We start from the raw sequence: 20,873 nt of genomic DNA, 5'->3' as shown, positions 1-20,873 counted from the left end.
AGATTACTACAAACGATTGCTACAATACGAGAATCAGACTAGAGAGAATTCATGTCCTTATTCATGCTAGCCTTATTGCTAATTCTTAATTCTTAATCTGTCAAACAAACCCTCTCGCTATGCTCATCTGCAATTATAGAGAAAAGTCAAGCAAACGAGTTAGCTTCTGAGCCAACTCATGGACCTGACGCCAGTTGTATAGCGCTTTATCCCGAGCAAGGTCAAGCTTCAGGAAGAATGGTATCAGCTTTAGTATAGCTGAGAACTTCTTATCCATCGCAGATAAGATGTTGGCTGTTTTATCGAGAGCAGTAAACTCTTCCCAAACTTCAGCAGGGCCCAGAAGCTCCCAAACACCTTTCTTGATCATCGAGTCACTGATCTCAGAGAACATAGCCTTCACTGAAGGCTTTGGAGTGGAGGCATATCGGCGCTGAGCTGTAGTGAAGAGAGATCCTTGAATCTTGATGGCTGGGCGGTGCGCGAGTGCGAATTGGCTGAGAATATTAGTATTACTACAAAGGATTGCTACAATTAAGCACTTACGTCTTCTTCTTCTTAGACAAGCGGTTCAGGTGCCAGTACTTAGCGAGTGCAAACCAAAGAAGCACTTCCTCTTTGGTGAAGATGTCGCCAGCTACTGGAAATTTAAAGCCAGGTCGAATGAAGCCATAATCCTCCATCGCAGCTAGGGTAAAGGCAGGATTGCTGTTCAGCCGCTTGACCTTGATGTAAAGTATCTCAAGAGTCATCTCCCAGGTATCACGGAAGAACTGGTATTCTCGGATCTGGTTTTCCTGTCTGTTTGTTAGCTATTGCTATAGTAATTAATTATAGTCATCCAGTTACCTGGATCATCTTGTCGATAATCGCATTCGACTGCTCAGCAACATTAATGGTCGGCAACTGGTTATCAAGGTCAACGTCAAAGTTGAGCATGCCCTCAACTCCATCCAGGTTTTCCTGGGTAGCCTCATCAATCTCATTCAAAGGGATATCCTCCCAAGCCTCGTCTTCATCGTCATCGACGATATTATAGGAGCTAGACGAGACTGGGCCAGTCATCTGAGCTAGCAGCTGGTCTGGATGGTTGCCTTTGAGGAAGCTAAAAGCACTTAAGCACTGATTTGAAACACCAAAAGAAATAAAAAAGAACTCACTATCGTGCATCAACTTGCTGGATTTCCCTAGCCTCAAGGGCCGCGCGCTCATCAGCAGACGCACTGATGTAGGAGCTTTTAGCCCTCAAGGCTTTAAGCTTGCGGGATTTCTGCTGGTTGATCGACTTCTTCGAGCGATCAAGTGCCTTCTGCTTCTCAGTCATCTTATCGATGCGCTGACGAGACTTCTTGGTGTGCGTGTTGTCGGAATAATCCTCTTCAGCTTTACGCTTGGCTCCAGCACCAGATCCAAGCGGTCGGCCTAGAAGAGATTAGTACAAATGATTGCTACAAAGCTAGTATAAACGTACCGCGATCCTGTCCTGAGGACATATTTTACTACTATTCCCTAATTGATTTAATAAGTCAAAACCAATAATTGTGAGATCAAAGTATCAAATTACCTTAATTGAGAGGCTTGTCGGTGCGGCTGGGTGTTAGTGGTGGAGGTAGGTTGTAGTGTTGTCTGGGGAGAAGTTTTCTAAAGCTTCAGAACCTCACAAAAAAAAAACAAAATACGCCAAAAAGTGGTCTATGCGCAGCCGCGGCTTCTTGTTTTTTTTCTTAAAAAGAATCTCTTTGAAAACCTCTGTTCAGTAGTTATCTGTAAAAGATTCTATATTGATTGGACCTGGACTTGTGTTTCTAGGAGTCCTACCTGATTCATGGTTAACTTTATAATATGATGCCTGGCATAGCCCGAAAGACTATGCCTGGTGCTAAGGAGCAGCAGAAACGCCGTTGGCGCCCTGGCAGTAAGTCTAGATTGCTACAAAAGATGGCTACACACTAACCCTAATACCTAGCAAAAGCTCTCCGGGAGGTCAGGAACTACCAGAAGACATTTGACTTCCTGATTCCGAAGCCCCCATTCCAGCGACTCTGGAAGGAAATCTGCGATGACATCGACCCCTCCAAGCGCCTGCGCTGGCAGGCGACTGCTATTAGCGCTCTTCAAGAGTCTTCGGAGTCTCTTCTCTTTGGTGTTTTCGACAGTAAGCTTTACTTGCAAACTCTTATCGAGTTGAACGAACTATCTAGTAATTAACTTTGCTACGATCCACACCAATCGCGTCACCATTAAGCCGAAGGATCTGCATCTCGTCCAGGCTATCTTGAAGGCCGGCAGAGTCCACGGAGACAAGTGGTTCGACCCCGAGTCTGGGAAATGCGGGCGATTAATTGAAGGCATTCAGGGCGTTCGGAAGTTAGGAGTAACAAGGTAGCAGGTCTATTCGTTGCGCAATATATCCACTCTTGAGGCTGGCTACTACAAAAGATGTCTAAAATTCGTAATGCATACTTACTGAAATCTACCCACGGGTATACACCCGTGGGTACCCAAACCCGTGGGCCCCCCTTCAGTTTACTACCCGTGGGCTTTTTTACCCAAACCCACTTTACCCATGGGTACCCGTGGGTAATAGTAAAACTTTCGGGCACTACCCATAACTACCCGACCCATTTCGCGGGTACCCGTGGGACCCGCGGGCCGGGTAATGCCCATGCCTAGACCGTAATCGGAAAGTGGGATGTCATATAATTGTAAGAAGTATTGCTATTCGGGCCTCTGATCTGCCTGGAAGAAGATCTGGTAAGATCTGGGGCTGAAGTGGCTACGGAACATAAATCCCGTCTGGCCGCCCGTCGTGTGGGCAGTCGGCTACGGAACCACTTCAACCTGGAACATCGGCTATTGCAACGGCCTCTGTGTAATTTTAGTTAGACCAGTAAAACATTACCAACAGTAGCGGCGGAGACTTTACTGCCTGCAATTTGGGTATTTGGATCTGTGATGTAGTAACAAGCCTTGTCACACGCTTCACAAAGTGGTAGAAACATGAGCTAGTCATATTTGTAGTAACGGCATTATTAACTCCCCATGAGGATGGGATCTTACATAGAAGTGACCCTTCAAATATCTCATAAAGGCGCATACACATCGGCAAAAGCCCGTATTTTCCACAGTCCCGCTTGTTACCGGAGGGGTTTCATCTGCGACTAACAAACTTGCATGTCTCAAGAAGATTTACCTTAATCCCAACCCCCCAAGCATGTTTCTTCATCAATTGAAAGAGAGTTACACATGTTCAATCAATATCAAAAGTCAGAATACTTCCAGTTCTATTGTCTCCTTTCTCTATTACAACTGCGACGAGAACTATTCCAATTGTAGATGTGGATGGGTATATCGTCTGACAGGCTAGAGTGTCTAAAGTGCAATGAGTGGCGACGAAAGCAACAAATTTGTTTAAAACTAGTAGGCTCCTAGTATGGTTAGCCCGTCTATGCTTAGGTTCTGAGTGGATATGTTGCGTGTGCGTTTACTCAGCCTGCAACTTCAAACTTCTTTATGCTTCTTCCAGTGCAGGTAACGAAGGCCTCTGGTACTAATTTTTTAAGAACTCTGGGGCGAACCCAGACATCTTTCTCTTACCTCTATCTGAAATCTGAGTCATTTCGCGTCCTCGCCCCTCCTCAAACCTGACTTGTCTAGAACACAACGCCTCCGCCGTCAACAACCAAATCGCTTCCATTGAAATAGCTGCCCGCCCTCGAACACAACATCACCACGACACCCGCAACCTCCTCCGGCATCCCCATCCTTCCGGCGGGGTTTCTCTCAGCCCAAATCCTCCTCGCCTCCGACAAGCCCTCACCCTCGTTCAGCACCGTGTCCATGTAGCCCGGGCTGATGCTGTTGACATTGATTCCATACCGCGCCCACTCGGCCGCCAGACTACTCTTCAACATCAGTAAAGCTCCTTTGCTCGTATTATACGCCGCTTGCGGCTGCGGAAAGTTAACTCGGTGCGCCGAGATGCTCGCTGTAAACACAATGCGGCCGCCGCGACCCTGACGAACCATCACCCTCGCGGCGGCCTGCGCGCAGATGAAGGCGCCTGTCGTGTTGATGTCCAGGATCTTACGGAACTGCGATGCTGGCATATCGAGTGCATGCACACAGCCCACGACACCCGCAAAACAAACAAGATGATCGACACCGCCGAGAGCCTCGACCGCACGCTCCATGGCATGTGCAACGGCCTCTTCGTCCGTCACATCGACTGAGAGCGCCTCAATTTTGGCATTCGGGAACGGCTCGCGGAGGGACGCGATTTGCTTCACTGCGTCGGCGGACGTGACGTCCAAGTCGAGGAGCATGAGCCCCGTCAAGCCGTGTTGGAGCATCGCGCGCACAACGGCCTGGGCAATTGCGCCGGTGCCGCCCGTCACAACTGCCGTCCCTGAGAGGGCGAAGCGTGATGTTGCGTCATCGGAGGCGGATGCCGTACGTGTCTCTGCGCCGGGGAGTCCGGAGAGACCGTTTGCGAGGGTCATGAAGGGAATTTGGCGCTTCGTCAGCTGGTCGCGGGCTGATGGATCGGCCATTTTGACGGAGGCAGACGGGGGTGTTGATGTGACTGGCACTGAGTAAATGGGGAGGAGTATGGGATGAAGTCTGGTGCACAGGGGAAAGGAACTGTTTAGTGGTAGGATTAAAGTTGAAATGCCGGGCGGCTTCGGGTCGCTGACAACCGGGATCGAATGATTGACTTCGTGCAAGGGGGTGACAGGATGCCGTGCGGCGGCGGGGGCGCGGAGGACTGTCGCCCGATGTGGGACCGTGATGCCGGCGGTGGATTCCGATGGCGGGGTTGTAGTGATACGTCACGGTTGGTGCTTGGATCCTGCGGTGGATGGTTTGGAGAACGCCAGTCGGGCCGTGGAAGTCCTTTTGAGTTCGTGCAAGTGGTTGATAATCGGATGACAGCCCGCTCGGACGTTCTTTTCGTGGCGGAAGGGTGAAGTTGTTACTGCTATCCCGGCTCGAATGTTTATTGCTCTTTGCCTTGGGATGTGAAGGTGTTAGCTCGAACAACTAGATCAGGACTCCCAATAGCTTAAACATCTGGCAACTTAGGAAACTTCTCGAACGGGCGAGTCAACCAGTTCGATCGGACTTATCAGTCTGGTTTGCCTATATCGAAAAAGTGGACTACTTTGGCCGTTCTGCTGTGGAAGAGGCGGCGAAAGCCAAAGTGGTTGGTTTAGCAGGCAAAAACAACAGCTTTTAGCATCGACAAGATCATCAGATGAACCGTTAGATTGACTGTAGAACCGTAAATACCGTCACATTTTACTTCCACATTTGCAGCTCTAGCTGTTACTTCAGCTGTTGCTTCGTTACTGCAACCACTTTTGTCACTTTAGGCACTCTGGTTACTTTAGTCGCTTCAGCGATTCTCCCAGCTATGGCCACTGTAGCCAGCAGGGTGCCAAACCCCACTCTTCTCAGTATCGCACTTTCCGACAATTGAGACAACAGTCAGTCTGCTAGACGCTTTATCCCAACAGTTGAACCGACTTAATTGCAGCAACACTGGCTATTCGGTCTGTGTTGCCAGTCTGCCTAATTCTGACATGGGCTTTATCCTAATGACTGAACAACCCTAGTGGCTTTTGGAGCCTTTTGCGACGTCGGCTCCAACACTCGTGTCTTCCACGCTTCACAACTACTCAAGACTGATTTCAGAACCGCTGCCGTGCAGGTCACAATTGAAAAGAGGACAATACAGTCTTATGCCACCACATCAAACTCAACCAAGCTGCAATCCACCATCTGTTTCTGCTCAAGATCCACCAGAGCAACTGTCAGAAGGTCAAAAAGGTCAACGGACCATTTACCTGATGTAATACCTATTGAACTCCCCCGAACACGGCAAAAGAATGCGCCGAGGGGGAATCGAACCCCCGGCTCCCCGACGCTGCTGGATGGCAACGGAGAATTTTACCACTAAACCATCGGCGCAGACGATGATGTTTTCGAGCTGTTGGCTCGGATGGTTGGCGACGAGCTGGATGTGGACACTCTTGTTCTCTGGCATTGCGTGTTGTGCGTGGGTCTGAGTGGGCTCGCGGATAAAGCGTTGTGACTGCGGCTTTCCACTTGTAAATTGAAGCCCCAGTAAGATGCACTCCTTGGGAAGCTGAAGAAACTGAAGTGATACTTACTCCAGTTGAAAGGCAGTTGTGGAAACTCATGTTGAGTATCGGCCCTGTCTTGCGACATCATGTTATGCAAGCCGCCTTACCGCTGAGACCCCGCCTGTGCTGAAGTCTGTTGGACTGTTGACCGCAGAAGCTTGCCGGGATGCATTTGAGAGAAACTGCAAGCTGTTTTCTAGCTTTTCGGAATCGTTCACATCAGGTAAAGAGTCACCTCTTTTTGCATCGCCTACACTCAAAAGCATTCAAATCAATAATACCCCAACTACTGATTAAATCACTTGCTAGTCAGAGCCCTATACTTACTGACTACAAGTTCAACGTACTGTCGATGATATGTCGGGTCGACATGTTCCTTCGCGGCCCACGGATACATACCCATGACATCGACATGGTACACTGGATACGGGCAAAACTCGCTCGGAGGCAACGCCCATCGCTGCTTTGTCTGCACATACCTCTGTTCCCACGTCTCAGACTTTGCGAACAAGGTATAATGCAACCAGTCGAACACCTTATGCAAGGGCATCTTTATTTCCCCGGCAAACCCCCCTTCGACACGCTCGGAGGCGACTTCATAATCGGGGTCCATGGCCTTGATGAACGTGCTGTTCCTGTTTGGGAACGGGCTCGCCTCGGACAACCACTCAGCTTTTAGGACCCCCGCGTCGGCAACCAAGAGACAACCAAGCCGCATCTCTTTTGGAATTTCCCCCTTGCTCCTCATCAACCGAAACTTGGATCGTAAGTCTTCACCCGACATGCCGTCCAGCTCTGGCGCCGAGATAAAGAGACTCTCGTGCGTATCGTAGAGCTTGGGTCCATCGCGTTTCCAAGTTCTCACCAAAACCGTCTTGGCGATTTCGCCGTGGTAGAGCGTCTTGAAACGGTCCCAAATCTCGTCACCCACGCCGTCCGCTTCGTACGCCGTCCGGAAACACACAAAACCCCAGCGCCGATCTCCGTATCCCGCATCGAGAAGCTCCTGGATCCACCGAGGCCGAGGCAACGCCCTGCAGGCCTCCAACGCTTCTCTCTCCTGCTCCTTGGCACGCCTCCGCTTCTCCCGAGCCTCCTGCGCCCTGGCACTGCTTAGCTTCATGACATTTTCGAGAGCAGTGTCCTCGTCTTTCTCGTTCCCAAGAGCTCCCTTCGCTTTACCCCGAGCCGAATATGCCAACTCCCGATCTTCACTTTCGAGTTCGAGCAAGGGCACGTACCACGCGCTGGACATGTCTGAGCTATCGTACAGGACACCTTGTGCGATGATTTGGCGCTCCGTCTTCGAAAGGGTTTCCGGCTCCGTAAGCGCTTTCGCAATGATTTGTTGCCTCGTCAATCCGGTGCGGTCCCGGCAGATCTGGTCCTCCTCTTCCGGTGGCGGCCGCCTTAAAATGCGGTGCAATTCGGCGGGGGTGAGAGCTGTGGAGTCGTCGATGGCCCGTTGGTATAATTCCTTGAGATCAGGAGCCAGGGGTCTTTTCTGGAAGTTAGGGAAGTGAGGCATGGGTGCCTTGGACATGGTTGGTGTGTGTAAGCGGGTGGTGCCCCCCTTGATTGTTGCGTATTTGTGAAGGGATGTGATGTGATTAATAGGCCGACAACCAGAGATGACTGATTACTTCAAGCAATGCTTTGGCTGTCTCAATTATCATGTTGAACTATTGTTTTAACACAGAGAGGGCAACAGGAAATATAAGGAACGAAAGTTAAAGGCGTGAGAAAGGTGTTGAGGATTGGGAGCCTAGGGAGTGGGGCCGGGGTCTTGAGTTCTCCAGGCACCAGCGCTGAATTTCCTGTGATTCCAGGCGAAGACTGCGGCACAGGGAATGAAGGTGGATAATTGTGCCTAACATAAATGCAAGAATCAAGATCGTAGATGATGAACATAAGTGTCATGTTGTCGTCTGCTAGGTGACAGCTCTGTCTCGGTGCCGGCGCATCATCAGTCCATCTTGAGATGGCTCTCCCGCAGTTGCGGTAAGTCTTCGTTCTGAGCAGTGCGTTTTGACTGACCCTTTGAGCCTTTACTTAAGTCTTTAAAGTCGAAAATCCAGTGCTGATCACTTTTAATAGTTTGCTTTCAGATAGTTGGTTCAGCTGTGGTACAGGTCATGGGTGGCCACAGAAACAGCGATGGCTCGGTTGTATCGCCCCTTTGGTCTTCATCATGATACGAGCAAGGTAATCTCAACCTCTTTGGGTAGTATTACTACCTAGATTGAGAACCATATGTACGGGACATTGAAATCGCTCATTGCCTGAGACGGATTACTCTATTCACCCGCCTTCGCCCGTATTCTTCCGTTAATTGTCTCTCCATCATCAATGCCAACGAGCAGGTCAATGAACTCGAATATTTACGTGTTGCTGAAGAAAGCTTTACTTTTGAACTGGCCAGATGTTAGACTATGCAGTTTCGTCCCCTGCAACATTAGTGTCAACTCGCTCCCATTCACTCACAACCGCACTAGACCAGATTTGTTCGTCATGTCAAAATCCCACTTCAGTTCAAGTCTCTTATCGAACGTCGAGTTTGTTAGAACCACAGTACTCTGTGCACCATCGACGAACGAGGTTATTAACAGGGATAGGCGGACCAATCATCCCCCAAAGGTGGTGCCTTGCTTCGAAAGTGACTGGGGAGTTCAACTCAGTCGGTTTTGTCACCATGGTCAGATTCGAAAGCCGAGTCTTCTCTTTTTTCGGCCCTGTTTCTTCGCAGACTAAAGTAGCTCTCACCGCGTGTGCTGACGGCACCCTGAAGAACTATCTCTTAAATCAAGTAACAGGTATATTTTTCCGGAAACCAAATTTATCAGAGACTCTTCCGTTGTAGCGTGAGGCAATATTTGCGCAGCTGTGAGGGATCTTGACGAGGCGAAAACTAGGATTATATACACATCTTGACTTGTTGTTAGTATAGTAGACACAGGTGGCAACGGAGTGGGGCACTGGCTCGTTCAGTGCCAGAAGCCGAAGAACGCAATAACGAAAGCGCAGGAAAAGACTCATGCATGATTGGCATGGGCGCGTTAATGCAGGCTGAGACGAGCAGTTCTTCTGTCCGATTTCCCGGTGCCTTCTGGCCGTACCGAAAGATCTATCCAGCATATAATATGGCCTGTTTTAGGTTGATTTGGCCTGCGGCGCAGGGGTGTCATCACCATACCAGGCTCACTGCCACATTCAGCGTTGGCCTGATTTGCATGTCTCTTCGATGACTGCTCTTCTAAGACTTTTGCAAAGCAATCCTTAAAACTGAAATATGCCGTTATTGATTGATAATTTATGGAGGCATCGCCACTCCTATGTCTGTGTTAGCTGCTGTGTGACCTCTTTCAGTGCGGCTTCGACACGGATGTTAAAATGGATTTTGAGGTGCCAGCGTCAGTCATGGCCAAATAAAAGGTGCAACGTAGCGCTCAAATACCCGCAAAATATATGCGCGCACGCGCGGTCTACCATTTACAGCTCAACACCCGTGTAAATCTTGGCTCTCCCACTTCGGTACGTAAATCTTACGATCAGGCTGACGCGACGCACCAAAGCCTCCTATTGGATTCTTTTCATGCAGGAAAACTAACCAAAGGCAATTTTACCCCGCCCAACGATGGAGGCAACATCTCCTGAGACCTCAGCCTCCAAACCCAGTCGCTTTGGTTCATCAATCTTTAGGTCATCTTACTAGTAGTATCACAGAGGGCGAGGCAAACAGACCAAGATGAGTTCCCGATGGTTTAAGAAAATCAAATCCAAGGTCCGACATCCAGACTCTGCCTCGCCTCGTGTTTCGCCTCCTTCAGTACCTATTGCTCAGCCTTCTGCAGTCCCCCAGACATCCGCAGCCCCTCAGACGTCGACCTCAACGACAAGCCTCAAAGAGCGGCTTTGGAATCAAGCGTACGATGAGCTTAAGTTGAGCGAATCCGATGTAGTCGAAGCATACGAAAAACTTCTGTCCGATGAACTTCTTGGTGACAATCCTCCTCCTACCGCAACCGCTGCAGATGGCCACAGTAACAAACCTCCCTCGGAGGAAAGATGGCGCCTGATGGAGCGCCTTGTCCAAGCTGGGCTACAGAAGATTGAAAAGGAAGCAGCTACCAAACAGAAGATCAGCGAGGGAATTCGTATTATCTCCCCTTTGAAGGACGTGATCGGGAAGGCTATGCAGGCTGCGCCCCAAGCCGCTGTCGCCTGGGTCGGCGTCTCTTTCGCTCTTGAGGTCAGTTACTCGTCAGATCTGCACGCATTCACTGACGATCCCCAGCTACTCGCGAATCCGTTTACTGAACCAGGCATCAACCTCGACGGTATCGCATACGTTACGTCGAGGATGGAATGGTACTGGAACCTGGTGGATCTCCTCCTTGATCAGGAGGGTTCCAAGCCGGAATTCGAGGGGCTACGTGGTCAGCTCGAGAAGCACATTCTTGAGCTTTACCAGGAACTTCTTGTCTACCAAATAAAGAGCATCTGTCTCTATAACAGGAAGCGGGTTGTTGTTTTCCTCAGGGATATCGTCAAGTTAGAGAATTGGACCATCCAGATCGACGACATAAAGGCCGCCGAGACAGCCGTCCTGAGCGATTCGGAGCAATACAACTCCCAAAAGACTCGTCGGCACCTCCAACTCCTGGAGACCACGGCAGAGCATCAACTTAAGGAGATGCAAAGTGTCACAAATGCTATTCACCAACAGACCAAGCGGCAAGAAGAGTATCAACAGAGTCAGGACGACAAGAAATGCCTGAACGACCTTTTCCAGACGGATCCCCGCCACGACAAGACCCGCATCCAGGAAACCAAGGGCGGCCTCCTTCGAGAATCGTATTGCTGGATTCTAGATCACCCCAAATATCGAGAGTGGAGAACAGACGCACAGAGACGCCTGCTATGGATCAGGGGTGATCCAGGCAAAGGCAAGACGATGCTCCTGTGCGGCATCATTGACGAACTGGAAAAGGACTCTTCTAGCAAACTCGCTTACTTCTTCTGCCAAGCCACCGTGGGAAACCTAAGCAATGCCACATCGGTGCTGCGAGGTTTGATATTTAGTCTCGCAAAACAGTACCCGCGGCTTATCAGGCACGTCCGTGAGGAGTATGACGGTGGCGGCAAGCAGCGGTTCGAGGATCTCAATGCCTGGGAGGTCATGTCCAAGATCCTCAAGGCTATGCTACATGATCCCATCCTGGATGACGTCCTCTTGATCGTCGATGCCCTCGACGAATGTGAGACAAATCGCCCAAAACTTCTTCATTTCATCACACAAGTATCACTCACGTCTCGTGCTAAGTGGATCGTATCAAGCCGCAACTGGCTGGAGATTGAGGAAATCTTGGGCAACGGCTCCCAACAAATCACCCCCAAGCACCAGGACACACTCTCCCTCGAGCTGAATCCCGAATCTGTTTCCGAGGCCGTTCGTAGCTACATTCAATACAAAGTGGATGAATTGGCGGTGCTCAAGAGTTACGACAATACGACCCGCGCTGAAGTTCAAAGGCACCTAATCAACAACTCAAACGACACTTTTCTGTGGGTGGCTTTGGTCTGCAAACACCTCGCTGGTGAAAACGTCCGAAAGCGTCATACCCGTGAGGCTTTGAAGAGATTCCCACCAGGTCTCGAGTCTTTGTACGAAAGGATGATCGATTACATATCTCGTTCAGATGATGCAGATATTTGCAAAGATATCTTGGCCGTCTTCTCGGTGGTGTACCGTCCTCTCACGTTGCAAGAGCTCATGTGCATGGTCCAGTTACCAGCCTCCTTTGGTAATGACCTTCAAATTCTGGAGGAACTTATTGTATCCTGTGGCTCTTTTCTTACTCTTCGAGGGGACACTATCTACTTTGTACACCAGTCGGCTAAGGATTTCCTGCTGAACAAGACTTATAAGGGGTTTGATCAAATTCTACCTTTCGGCATCGCGCAACAGCATTATAACGTCTTCTCAAGATCTTTGGAGGTGTTATCCAAGATACTCAAACGCGACATCTATGAGCTGCGCGCCCCTGGAAGTCTTACTGAGGACATAATACCGCCTGACCCAGACCCTTTGGCCCCTCTGAAGTACTCTTGTACATACTGGGTTGACCACCTTCAGCATTCGAATCCCACGGACAGCCCTGCACGAGATGATTTGCGCGACAACGCCAGTATTCATAAATTTATGGGCTGCCACTATCTCCACTGGTTGGAGGCTCAGAGCCTTCTGCTAGGCATGTCAGAAGCAGTCTTAGCAATAGGGTTACTTGAAAATCTCGTGGTAAGCCAACTGAAGGTTGCATACATTTCGTATTCCATCTAATATTTCCACAGACAAGCGCAGATTCACAGCAACTGACGGATCTGATTCGAGATGCTCATCGGTTTATCCTGTCTTACAAATACTGCATCGAGACTGCCCCCCTACAAATCTATGTATCTGCCCTACTATTCAGCCCTAAACATAGCCTAGTACGACAACTTTATCAAGCAGAAGCACCGACCTGGGTTACAGTCACTACAGATGTTGAAGCAAACTGGAATGCATGTCTCCAAACGCTAGAGGGGCATAGCAACTCGGTTTGTTCAGTAGCTTTCTCTCCTAATGGGTGTCAGCTAGCCTCAGCCTCTCATGATGAAACTATTAAACTCTGGGATGTAGCCACAGGCCAGTGCCAGAAGACGCTAGAGGGGCATGGCAACTATGCTACTTCAGTAGCCTTTCCCCCTGATGGGCGGCAGCTTGCCTCAGCCTACAATGATAAGACCATCAAACTCTATGACGTAGCCACAGGCCAGTGCCAGCAGACACTAGAGGGGCATGGCGACAGCATTAGTTCAGTAGTCTTCTCCCCTGATGGGCGACAGCTAGCCTCAGCCTCTCACGATGGGACCATCAAACTCTGGGATATAGCCACAGGCCAGTGCCAGCAGACGCTAGAGGGGCATGGCGACGGCATTAATTCAGTAGTCTTCTCTCCCGATGGGCAGCAGCTAGCCTCGGCCTCTCACGATGAGACCATCAAAATCTGGGATATAGCCACAGGCCAGTGCCAGCAGACTCTAGAGGGGCATGGCGGCTGGGTTCTGTCGGTTGCCTTCTCTCCTGATGGGCGTCGGCTAGCCTCAGCTGCTGATAAAACTATTAAACTCTGGAATACAGCCACAGGCCAGTGCCAGCAGACGCTAGAGGGGCATGGCGGCTGGGTTGAGTCGGTAGCCTTTTCTCCTGATGGGCGGCAGCTAGCCTCAGCCTCTCATGATCACACCGTCAAAACCTGGGACGTAGCCACAGGCCAGTGCCAGCAGACGCTAGAGGGGCATGGCGACAGCATTAGTTCAGTAGTCTTCTCCCCTGATGGGCGACAGCTAGCCTCAGCCTCTAATGATGGGACCATCAAGCTCTGGGATATAGCCACAGGCCTGTACCAGCAGACGCTAGAGGGGCATGGGGACCGGGTTCGGTCGGTTGCTTTCTCCCCTGATGGGCGTCAGCTAGCCTCAGCCTCTGATGATGAGACCATCATGCTCTGGGATGTAGCCACAGGCCTGTGCCAGCAGACGCTAGAGGGGCATAGCTGGATAGTTACTTCTATAGCCTTCTCTTCTGATGGGCGGCAGCTAGCCTCAGCCTCTCGTGATCAGACTATTAAACTCTGGGATACAGCTACAGGCCAGTGCCAGAAGACGCTAGAAGGGCATGGCAGGGGTATTAATTCAGTAGCCTTCTCCCCTAATAGGCGACAGCTAGCCTCAGCCTCTAATGATAAGACTATCAAACTCTGGGATATAGCCACAGGCCAGTGCCAGCAGACGCTAGAGGGGCATGGCGGCTGGGTTGAGTCGGTAGCCTTTTCTCCTGATGGGCGGCAGCTAGCCTCAGCCTGTGACGATGAGACCGTCAAACTCTGGGATGCAGCCACAGGACGGTGCCAAGAGACACTGAAGGGCGAGAGCAGCTTGGATCATGTATTCGAGACAGCAATCCAAAAACCAACTCACGAGTTTAAAGACTGGCGCGGTATTCTGTTAAAGGAGGACATATGGGTCAGTAATGGCCCTCAGAATATACTGTGGTTACCTTCAGAGTACCGGGCGGAAAGTCACGAGGCTAAAGGATCAACATTAGCTATTGGATGTCGATCGGGCCGAGTGCTGATTTTGCAGTTCATATAGAGAGTCTACAGCAATAGTCTTTTATAGCCTACTATCTCCCTACGGATCGCTTTTCTCATATCGCAGTTCCAATTAAACCGTTGTCCAATCTCCTGTACGATCGCTGATGTATGACATATGAGCATAAATTCTTTATGCAACTTAGTTGCTCAAAAAGTCAAGAACCCAAAAACAAAAAACATACAACACCAGGTATTCGCTGGTCGTCACCGACCCAACTACTAATCCGGCCCTCATTGGCTTATCTATGGGAGAGCGGACGGGATCCCGAGTTTTCCAATGGGTATGGTCGTATGTGACGGTTGGCAAGTCACAGGAGGTATATCAGGGGTCGTAGGCAGAGGGTGTGCAGGGTGTAACAAGGGGAAAGCGAGCCGGGGCAGTGAGTTGAAACCAAGCCAACACCCTACGGGATAGCTGAGGTGTTTCTTCAGAAAGTCAGGACTGGAAGACTTGCTTGCAACTATTCATATGCATCAGACACTTATGCGCAACTCGGCGGTTGCAGTTCCCTCGACAATGCTGAGCTGCCTCTGGGGTGTGGAGAAGAATGACAAACTGGTAAGGATATCAGGTAGGTAGGATATGAACCTGCGACTGGCTCACACACCCACAATTGAAAACCTCCAAGGTTGCTTACAGTTCAATGTATCATTTTGGGGTTGTCATATACAGGCAAGTTTGAAGAAGGCAGAGACGTTACACGATGCCCAGTCTTGCTGGTTGCAAGATTAGCCAATTTTAGCGGCTTCCCTATGTATGAGGTGTGATTGCATTATTCTTGTCAAACTCTTGGATTAGAGACCATTTACTTATTACCCCTTGAGTTGACTCAAAAGTTTTTCAATTGTAAAGTGAGAACTAGGTATAGCATATATACGATCATCCTTCTCTTGAGCCACTACAACACCTGACCTTGTGTTCCTTACTGCGTTAGCCTCCTCAGGCACCTTGCCTCCCTGTCCAGATACCACAACCTACACTCAACGTCAACATCACGCCTTCACAATCACGCAAACCCATCACATGCACAAACCCAAAGACAACTTTTCATAATCTCGGCCGTTTCTATTATATTACGTAAAGTCTATGCTAAAGAGTAAACAAGTACTCTGTTTGTTGGGAGGGGGATGTAAACGTCATACATGCATGTCAACCATGAAAAATGCGTATGCGTATGCGTGTAAAAAAAAAGGTATGTGCGTGCACAATGAAGGCATCTCTATCTCTTTGCTCAAAAAAACAACAACCATAAAACGACTTTTGTGTGTGTGGGTGTGTGGGTGTGTGGGTGTCTGAGAGTGAATCCCTAACTCCGGTGGATGTATGGTGAAAATGCCAAAATCAGATGCGCGAAGCTATGCTCGGCGGAAAACATGAAAATAACAAAAGGGCGATTATCTTCTGTTGAAGTTGAGGAACTTGCTCTGTTGAAGAATTAGTATATGATTCATCAAGCAATAGTGGGGTATGTAGACTTACAGCCGCGAACAGAATAATCAAGTTACTTCCGACGAACGCGATGAAGATACCCAGATCCCTCCAGCGATTGTCAAATTCCAGACCGAGGGGCGTGTAAAACTCGTCGCCGACCTTGTAAGCGCAGTACTGGCAGTCCTGCGTGTTGTTGTTGGCGAGGTAACCGGGGCCGCCGTTGTCGAAGAAGGGCTGCATGTACTCGCCGCAGGTCTGGCCGTCGGGGGCCTTGAAGGGGTTGAACTCGGCCGAGGTGCACTTGACCTTGAGGTCGTGCAGGGCGGTGACGACCATGCCGCCGATGAGGCGGGTGAAGGGGTCGAGCTGGTAGAGCCAGGCGCGCCAGAAGGCGGGCATCTGCGGGGCGGGGATGGTGACGCCGCAGAAGAGGGAGAAGGTGATCATGATGAAGGGGTCGAACTGGGAGGAGATGAAGGGGCTCGGCGTGAGGGAGGCGAGGGCCTGGCCGAGGGAGACGGAGAAGAGCTCGGTCACAAGGATCATGAAGAACTGGTATCCAGCCCGCGAAGGGTCGGCCTGGAAGCCCGGCATGAAGTACAGCGGCAGGAAGAAGGCGACGGAGCACAGGATGGAGTAGGGCAGCTCGGCGATGGTGATGGCGGCGGCGAAGGTCAGCGGGTTGTACATCTTTGAGCTGGACTCGCGGAAGAAGAGGGCGCGCTTGATGTGGTACATGACCTCGACCTGGCTGATGATGAGGGCCGGCAGGACGGTGACCTGGAACATGACGAAGACCTTGTACTGCAGCGAGCTGCGGCTGTCGTCGAGGTTGAGGTAGGTGAGGCCGGTGATGAGGGCGACGATGACGTGGTTGAAGAGGCGGGTGAAGAGGTAGTTGGGGCTGCGCCAGAAGGAGAGGTTCATGCGCGAGACGACGACCTTGAGCTGGTGCATCTGCGGCGAGGCGTACTCCTTCTCGAGGTCGTGGTTGACGGTGCGGCCCGCGGCGAGGCGCTCCTCTTTAAGTCGGGAGATGGTGTCCTTGACGTTGGCGAGCTCCGACGAGTCGTCCCAGATGTCGGCCCAGTCGCGGTTGCCCACGCGCGGGGTGGAACCGGCGCCGATGGCCTCGAGCATGTACTCGGCGACGTTGTCGGTGGGCTTGGGGATGGCGCCGTGGCGCTTGAGGTAGTCGCGGAGGACGACGGCGTCCTGGCCAATGTCGCCAAAGTAGACGGTGCGGCCGCCGCGCTGGAGCAGCAGAAGACGGTCAAAGTTCTCAAAGAGGGCGGCGTTCGGCTGGTGGATCGTGCAGAGAATGGCCTGGCCAGCGGCGGCGAGCTTCTTAAGGAAACGCACAATGTTGAAGGCGCTCTGGCTGTCGAGACCGGAGGTGGGCTCGTCGAGGAAGAGGAGGAGTTCGGGTTTGGCGGCGAGCTCGACACCAATGGTGACACGCTTGCGCTGTTCGACGGTAAGACCAAATTCGGGAGTGCCGATGATGCAGTCTGCAATGTGCTCCATCTCAAGCAGCGCGATGATTTCCTCAACGTAGCTGAAACGCTCGGCTTCGGGAGTCTCGTAGGGCTGGCGGAGGAGGGCGGAGAAGCGGAGGGCCTCACGGACGGTCTGGGTCGGGTCGTGGAGATCGAGCTGCTCGGCGTACGAGGTACTGCGCTGGAACTGCTTACCGGGCTTGAGACCGTCGACGAGGACGTCACCGTGGATGACACCAATGTTCTTGCGGGAGGCCAGGACGTCGAGGAGGGTGGTCTTACCGGCGCCGGAGGCACCCATGAGAGCGGTGAGCTGGCCGGGCTTGACGTAACCAAAGACGTTGTTCAAGAGACGGCGAGTACCGCCGGGGACGGGGACATCGTAGTTGAGGTTCTCCCAGGTAAGCACGCTGACGGAGTTGATCTTGAGGTCGGAGCCCTGGTCGGTCTTGTCGCCGCGGCGCTTGGCGGCCTTCTTCTCCATGAGTGCCTCGTTAAGCTTCTTGCGCTCCGCGTTGGGCTTCTGGTAGACCTTGGCCGAGCTACCGCCGCCGGCAAAGTTCATCAGCTCACCGAGGGTGACGTTCAGGAAGAGGAAGAAGACGATGAGAGCGACGATGATACCCCAGTTGCGCCAGAGATCGCCCTTGTTGTAGGAGAAACCGGCAGCGATGTAGTCGGAACCGTCGACGAGGGTGGTACCCGGGACGGAGCCGGCAAGGGTGCAGACCTGGTGGTTGATGTCGCCGTAGCCGGGACCTGACGGGATCAAAGACGTGCCCGAACATGTCAGTTTGAGACGGCTGAACTCGTTCTCCATCATGGCGCTAAAGGCGAGACCAAGGGCGTTGATCCAGTAGATCCAGCGGAGCCACTTGTGCTCGGACTGGTACTGGATGAGATAACCGGAGGTGACGACGAAGAAGGTGATGAGGACGACGGCAAACTTGATGGCATAATCGAAGTCGGGACTGACGCAACCAATGATACGGAAGAACAGAGTCATGGCAATGTTTCCGGACAGAATCATCAGGTAGAACGTGAAAAACGCGCCAGCCTCACGGACGAGACCGGACATGAAGTACACAATGATCGAGAACACCAGAATCTGAGTTGCGGCAAAGGCCTGATCGACGATAATCTGCGCTATCCAAAGTGCTGACGGTCGATGGAAGGCGTACGCTTTGTGCTTATTCACAATTGCACGACCGGTCATCGTACCAGCGAGCTCGGAGAAGGCTTGGAAGGCGTTGAATAGGAGCGAGATGAACATGAGACCACCCTTGCTGAAGGCGCTGGCGGAAGTGGAACCGAGGCGGAAGAACAGAGTACCGAGGACGATGGCGATGACGATGGAGCGGAGCCAGGAGAGGAACAGGGCGAGACGGTCCTGCAGCTTGAGGACGAACTGACGCTTCATCAGCGCCCAGACCTGCAGGTGGAAGCCGACGGCGTAGACGGAGCGCTTGGAAGAGCCGCGCTTGGCCTCGCGGACGGCGACCTGGAAATCCTCGTGCTTCTCGGTTTCCTGGGCGAGACGGGCCTTGTACTCCTCCATCTCGCTGTCCAGCTGCTTCTGCAGCTTGGAGGTCTTGAAGGCCTCGGCGAGGGTCTCGGGGCTGTGAGGGGCGTTCTCGATGGAGCGGCCGGGGGCGTACTCACGCTCGAACTCATCGGTACAACCGGTGACGTAGTCGGGGGTCGTCTGTCTGGGGCGGGGAGCGAAACCGAGACCCTCGAAGTAGGCGCGGGCCTCCTTAGCGGGGCCGAAGTAGACCTGCTTTCCGGCGTCGATGACCATGACCTTGTCAAAGAGGTTGTAGATGTTCTCCGAGGCCTGGTACAGGGAGACAAAGGTGGTGGTCTGGTACAGGTTCGTCTGGACGCGAAGCGACTTGACGAAGTCGAGTGCGGTACTGGCGTCGAGACCACGGGTACTGTTATCCCAAGAGAGGACGCAGGCGTTGGTGATCATCATTTCTGCGATCGACACACGCTTTCTCTCACCACCGGACACACCGCGCACGAAGGCGTCACCGACGACGGTGTGGCGGGTGTGCTCGATGTTGAACATTTTCAGGAGAGTGCTGATGACCTGCTCCTTGAAATCCTTCTTGGACATGCCAGCAGGGCGCTTGGCAGGGACCTTGGTGTCGAGGGCGAAACCCAGAGTCTGCTCCACGGTGAGGGTGGAGTGGTGGATGTCGTCCTCCTGGTTGTACACAGCCTCACCACGGTACTGCTGGAACTCCTCTGCGGTAAAGTTGCCGTACAGAACCTCACCGGTGACGCTGGTGAAGCCGGCGCGCTGGTTGGCGATGGTCTTGAGGAAAGTGGTGCAGCCGGAGCCGGGCTTACCCAGAACCAGAACCATCTCACCGGGCTTGCACACACCCTTGAAGTGGTCCAGGAGGGTCGCCTCAACACCCTTCTTGTTCAGACCCAGCAGGTTCATGACGGGAGTGACATAGTCGACAAAGTTGATGAAGGCGTCGGGGAAAGTCTGAACGTAGTTGGTAGTGCCGCCGATTCCAGTGACGGTGAGGCCGTCCCAGTAAGCACCGATGTGCTTGGGTCTAATACCGGCCTGGCGCTCGGCCTCGACGCCACCACGGAGGACGGCCTCGAGGTCGAACTGCTCGCCGTCAGTGTCCGAAGACGGCGATGCCGAGTTGACGTTTGCGACAGCCTTTTCGACGTCCTCGGACTTTCTGCGGCTGCTGCGACTGTTCACTCTGCTTGCGCGCGACACTCCAGACAGCTCGCGCTGCAGCTCAGCGAATTCGTGCTCGGCATTGTGAATTGAGACACCGGTGTGAATGGCGGAGAAGCCTTCGGGGTTGTTGGCGCGGGCATTTTCTCTTTCCTGCTCAGCATCCGCGGCGGTAGAAGTTGAAGATGAAGATCGCGGGGCGGGGACGGTGTCGGTGGCGGTGGTGTTCTTTTCATTAACAACGGGGCTGCCACCAGCAACAGCCTCCTGTTGCTTCTCAAAGTCCCGGTCCGCCATTGGGACCGTAGGGCTAAGAGTTGGTGATGGCGATTTTAGTTTGTTGGCTTACTAAGAGACAAATTGTCGTCGGATGTATGTAAGGGGGGAAATGGAGGTCGAAAGTCGACGCAGGTAAGAACTCAAAAGATGTGAAGTCGAGATGGTTGAGGGCGATCCCAGACGACCGGAATGTGGCGGTTTGCTGGCCCGTGCCGTTATAGGAGTGGTGCCGTAGTGGAGGAGGTACCTTACTCGAGTCGATGTACCTTTGGCGGGGGATGGCAAACGAGAGGAAGTTGAGGAGAGAGGGAAAAGCTCCAAGTTGGAATAGGGATGAAAGGATGGATGTGTATAATAATAAGTACTAGTATTGGGTGAAAGGGGTGTGACTCCTCCTTTCGAGGTGTGTCGGATCAAACAAGCGGCAAATCGGCCGAGGGAATGAGATGGGAAACAAATATGCAGCGGCCGACCACCCAAAACACCATAAGGGAGAGAGGTGTGTGAGGAGAAAGATGGAAGAAGTCCGGAGGAAGAAGCTTATTAGTGTAGGACTAGAGACCAGTACCAAGAAAAAAAAAGGTGGAATAAAAAAAATAGAAATAA

The 20,873-nt window shown here is 52.0% G+C and overlaps 6 protein-coding genes across 6 annotated transcripts, besides 1 other annotated feature; 2 read left to right on the top strand and 4 right to left on the bottom strand.

Annotated features, from left to right (window-relative positions):
• Nucleotides 1–133: 133 nt before the first annotated feature.
• Nucleotides 134–1,493, bottom strand: CTRU02_210874 (uncharacterized protein; the record flags this gene model as incomplete). The annotated part of the gene is made up of 5 exons (XM_036721884.2): nucleotides 134–497; nucleotides 547–797; nucleotides 850–1,105; nucleotides 1,161–1,422; nucleotides 1,472–1,493. 5 exons carry the CDS (start codon nucleotides 1,491–1,493, stop codon nucleotides 134–136), a joined length of 1,155 nt encoding a protein of 384 aa, XP_036586256.2.
• A 2,160-nt stretch (nucleotides 1,494–3,653) lies between these two features.
• CTRU02_210873 (short chain dehydrogenase reductase family) lies at nucleotides 3,654–4,553 on the bottom strand (the record flags this gene model as incomplete). Its single annotated transcript, XM_036721886.1, has 1 exon — nucleotides 3,654–4,553. One exon carries the CDS (start codon nucleotides 4,551–4,553, stop codon nucleotides 3,654–3,656), a length of 900 nt encoding a protein of 299 aa, XP_036586258.1.
• A 1,338-nt stretch (nucleotides 4,554–5,891) lies between these two features.
• CTRU02_210872 (uncharacterized protein) lies at nucleotides 5,892–6,071 on the top strand (the record flags this gene model as incomplete). The annotated part of the gene is made up of 1 exon (XM_036721887.1): nucleotides 5,892–6,071. One exon carries the CDS (start codon nucleotides 5,892–5,894, stop codon nucleotides 6,069–6,071), a length of 180 nt encoding a protein of 59 aa, XP_036586259.1.
• A 376-nt stretch (nucleotides 6,072–6,447) lies between these two features.
• CTRU02_210871 (uncharacterized protein) lies at nucleotides 6,448–7,692 on the bottom strand (the record flags this gene model as incomplete). The annotated part of the gene is made up of 1 exon (XM_036721888.1): nucleotides 6,448–7,692. One exon carries the CDS (start codon nucleotides 7,690–7,692, stop codon nucleotides 6,448–6,450), a length of 1,245 nt encoding a protein of 414 aa, XP_036586260.1.
• Nucleotides 7,693–9,894: 2,202 nt separating this feature from the next.
• CTRU02_210870 (uncharacterized protein) lies at nucleotides 9,895–14,342 on the top strand (the record flags this gene model as incomplete). The annotated part of the gene is made up of 2 exons (XM_070205530.1): nucleotides 9,895–12,447; nucleotides 12,501–14,342. 2 exons carry the CDS (start codon nucleotides 9,895–9,897, stop codon nucleotides 14,340–14,342), a joined length of 4,395 nt encoding a protein of 1,464 aa, XP_070060773.1.
• A 247-nt stretch (nucleotides 14,343–14,589) lies between these two features.
• Nucleotides 14,590–14,679: a sequence feature (Protein overlapping with rRNA (CTRU02_210869, KAL0934070.1) was converted to a misc_feature.).
• A 1,060-nt stretch (nucleotides 14,680–15,739) lies between these two features.
• Nucleotides 15,740–20,285, bottom strand: CTRU02_210868 (bmr1-like protein; the record flags this gene model as incomplete). Its single annotated transcript, XM_036721890.1, has 2 exons — nucleotides 15,740–15,769; nucleotides 15,825–20,285. The coding sequence occupies 2 exons, from the start codon at nucleotides 20,283–20,285 to the stop codon at nucleotides 15,740–15,742; spliced, it is 4,491 nt and encodes a 1,496-aa protein (XP_036586262.1).
• Between the last annotated feature and the right edge of the window lie 588 nt (nucleotides 20,286–20,873).

Source organism: Colletotrichum truncatum, assembly GCF_014235925.2.
Source record: "Colletotrichum truncatum strain CMES1059 chromosome Unknown Contig_0007, whole genome shotgun sequence".
Taxonomy (NCBI): Eukaryota; Fungi; Ascomycota; class Sordariomycetes; order Glomerellales; family Glomerellaceae; genus Colletotrichum; species Colletotrichum truncatum.
Note: the sequence above shows the minus strand (reverse complement) of the source record. Positions and strands in the feature narration are given on the sequence as shown.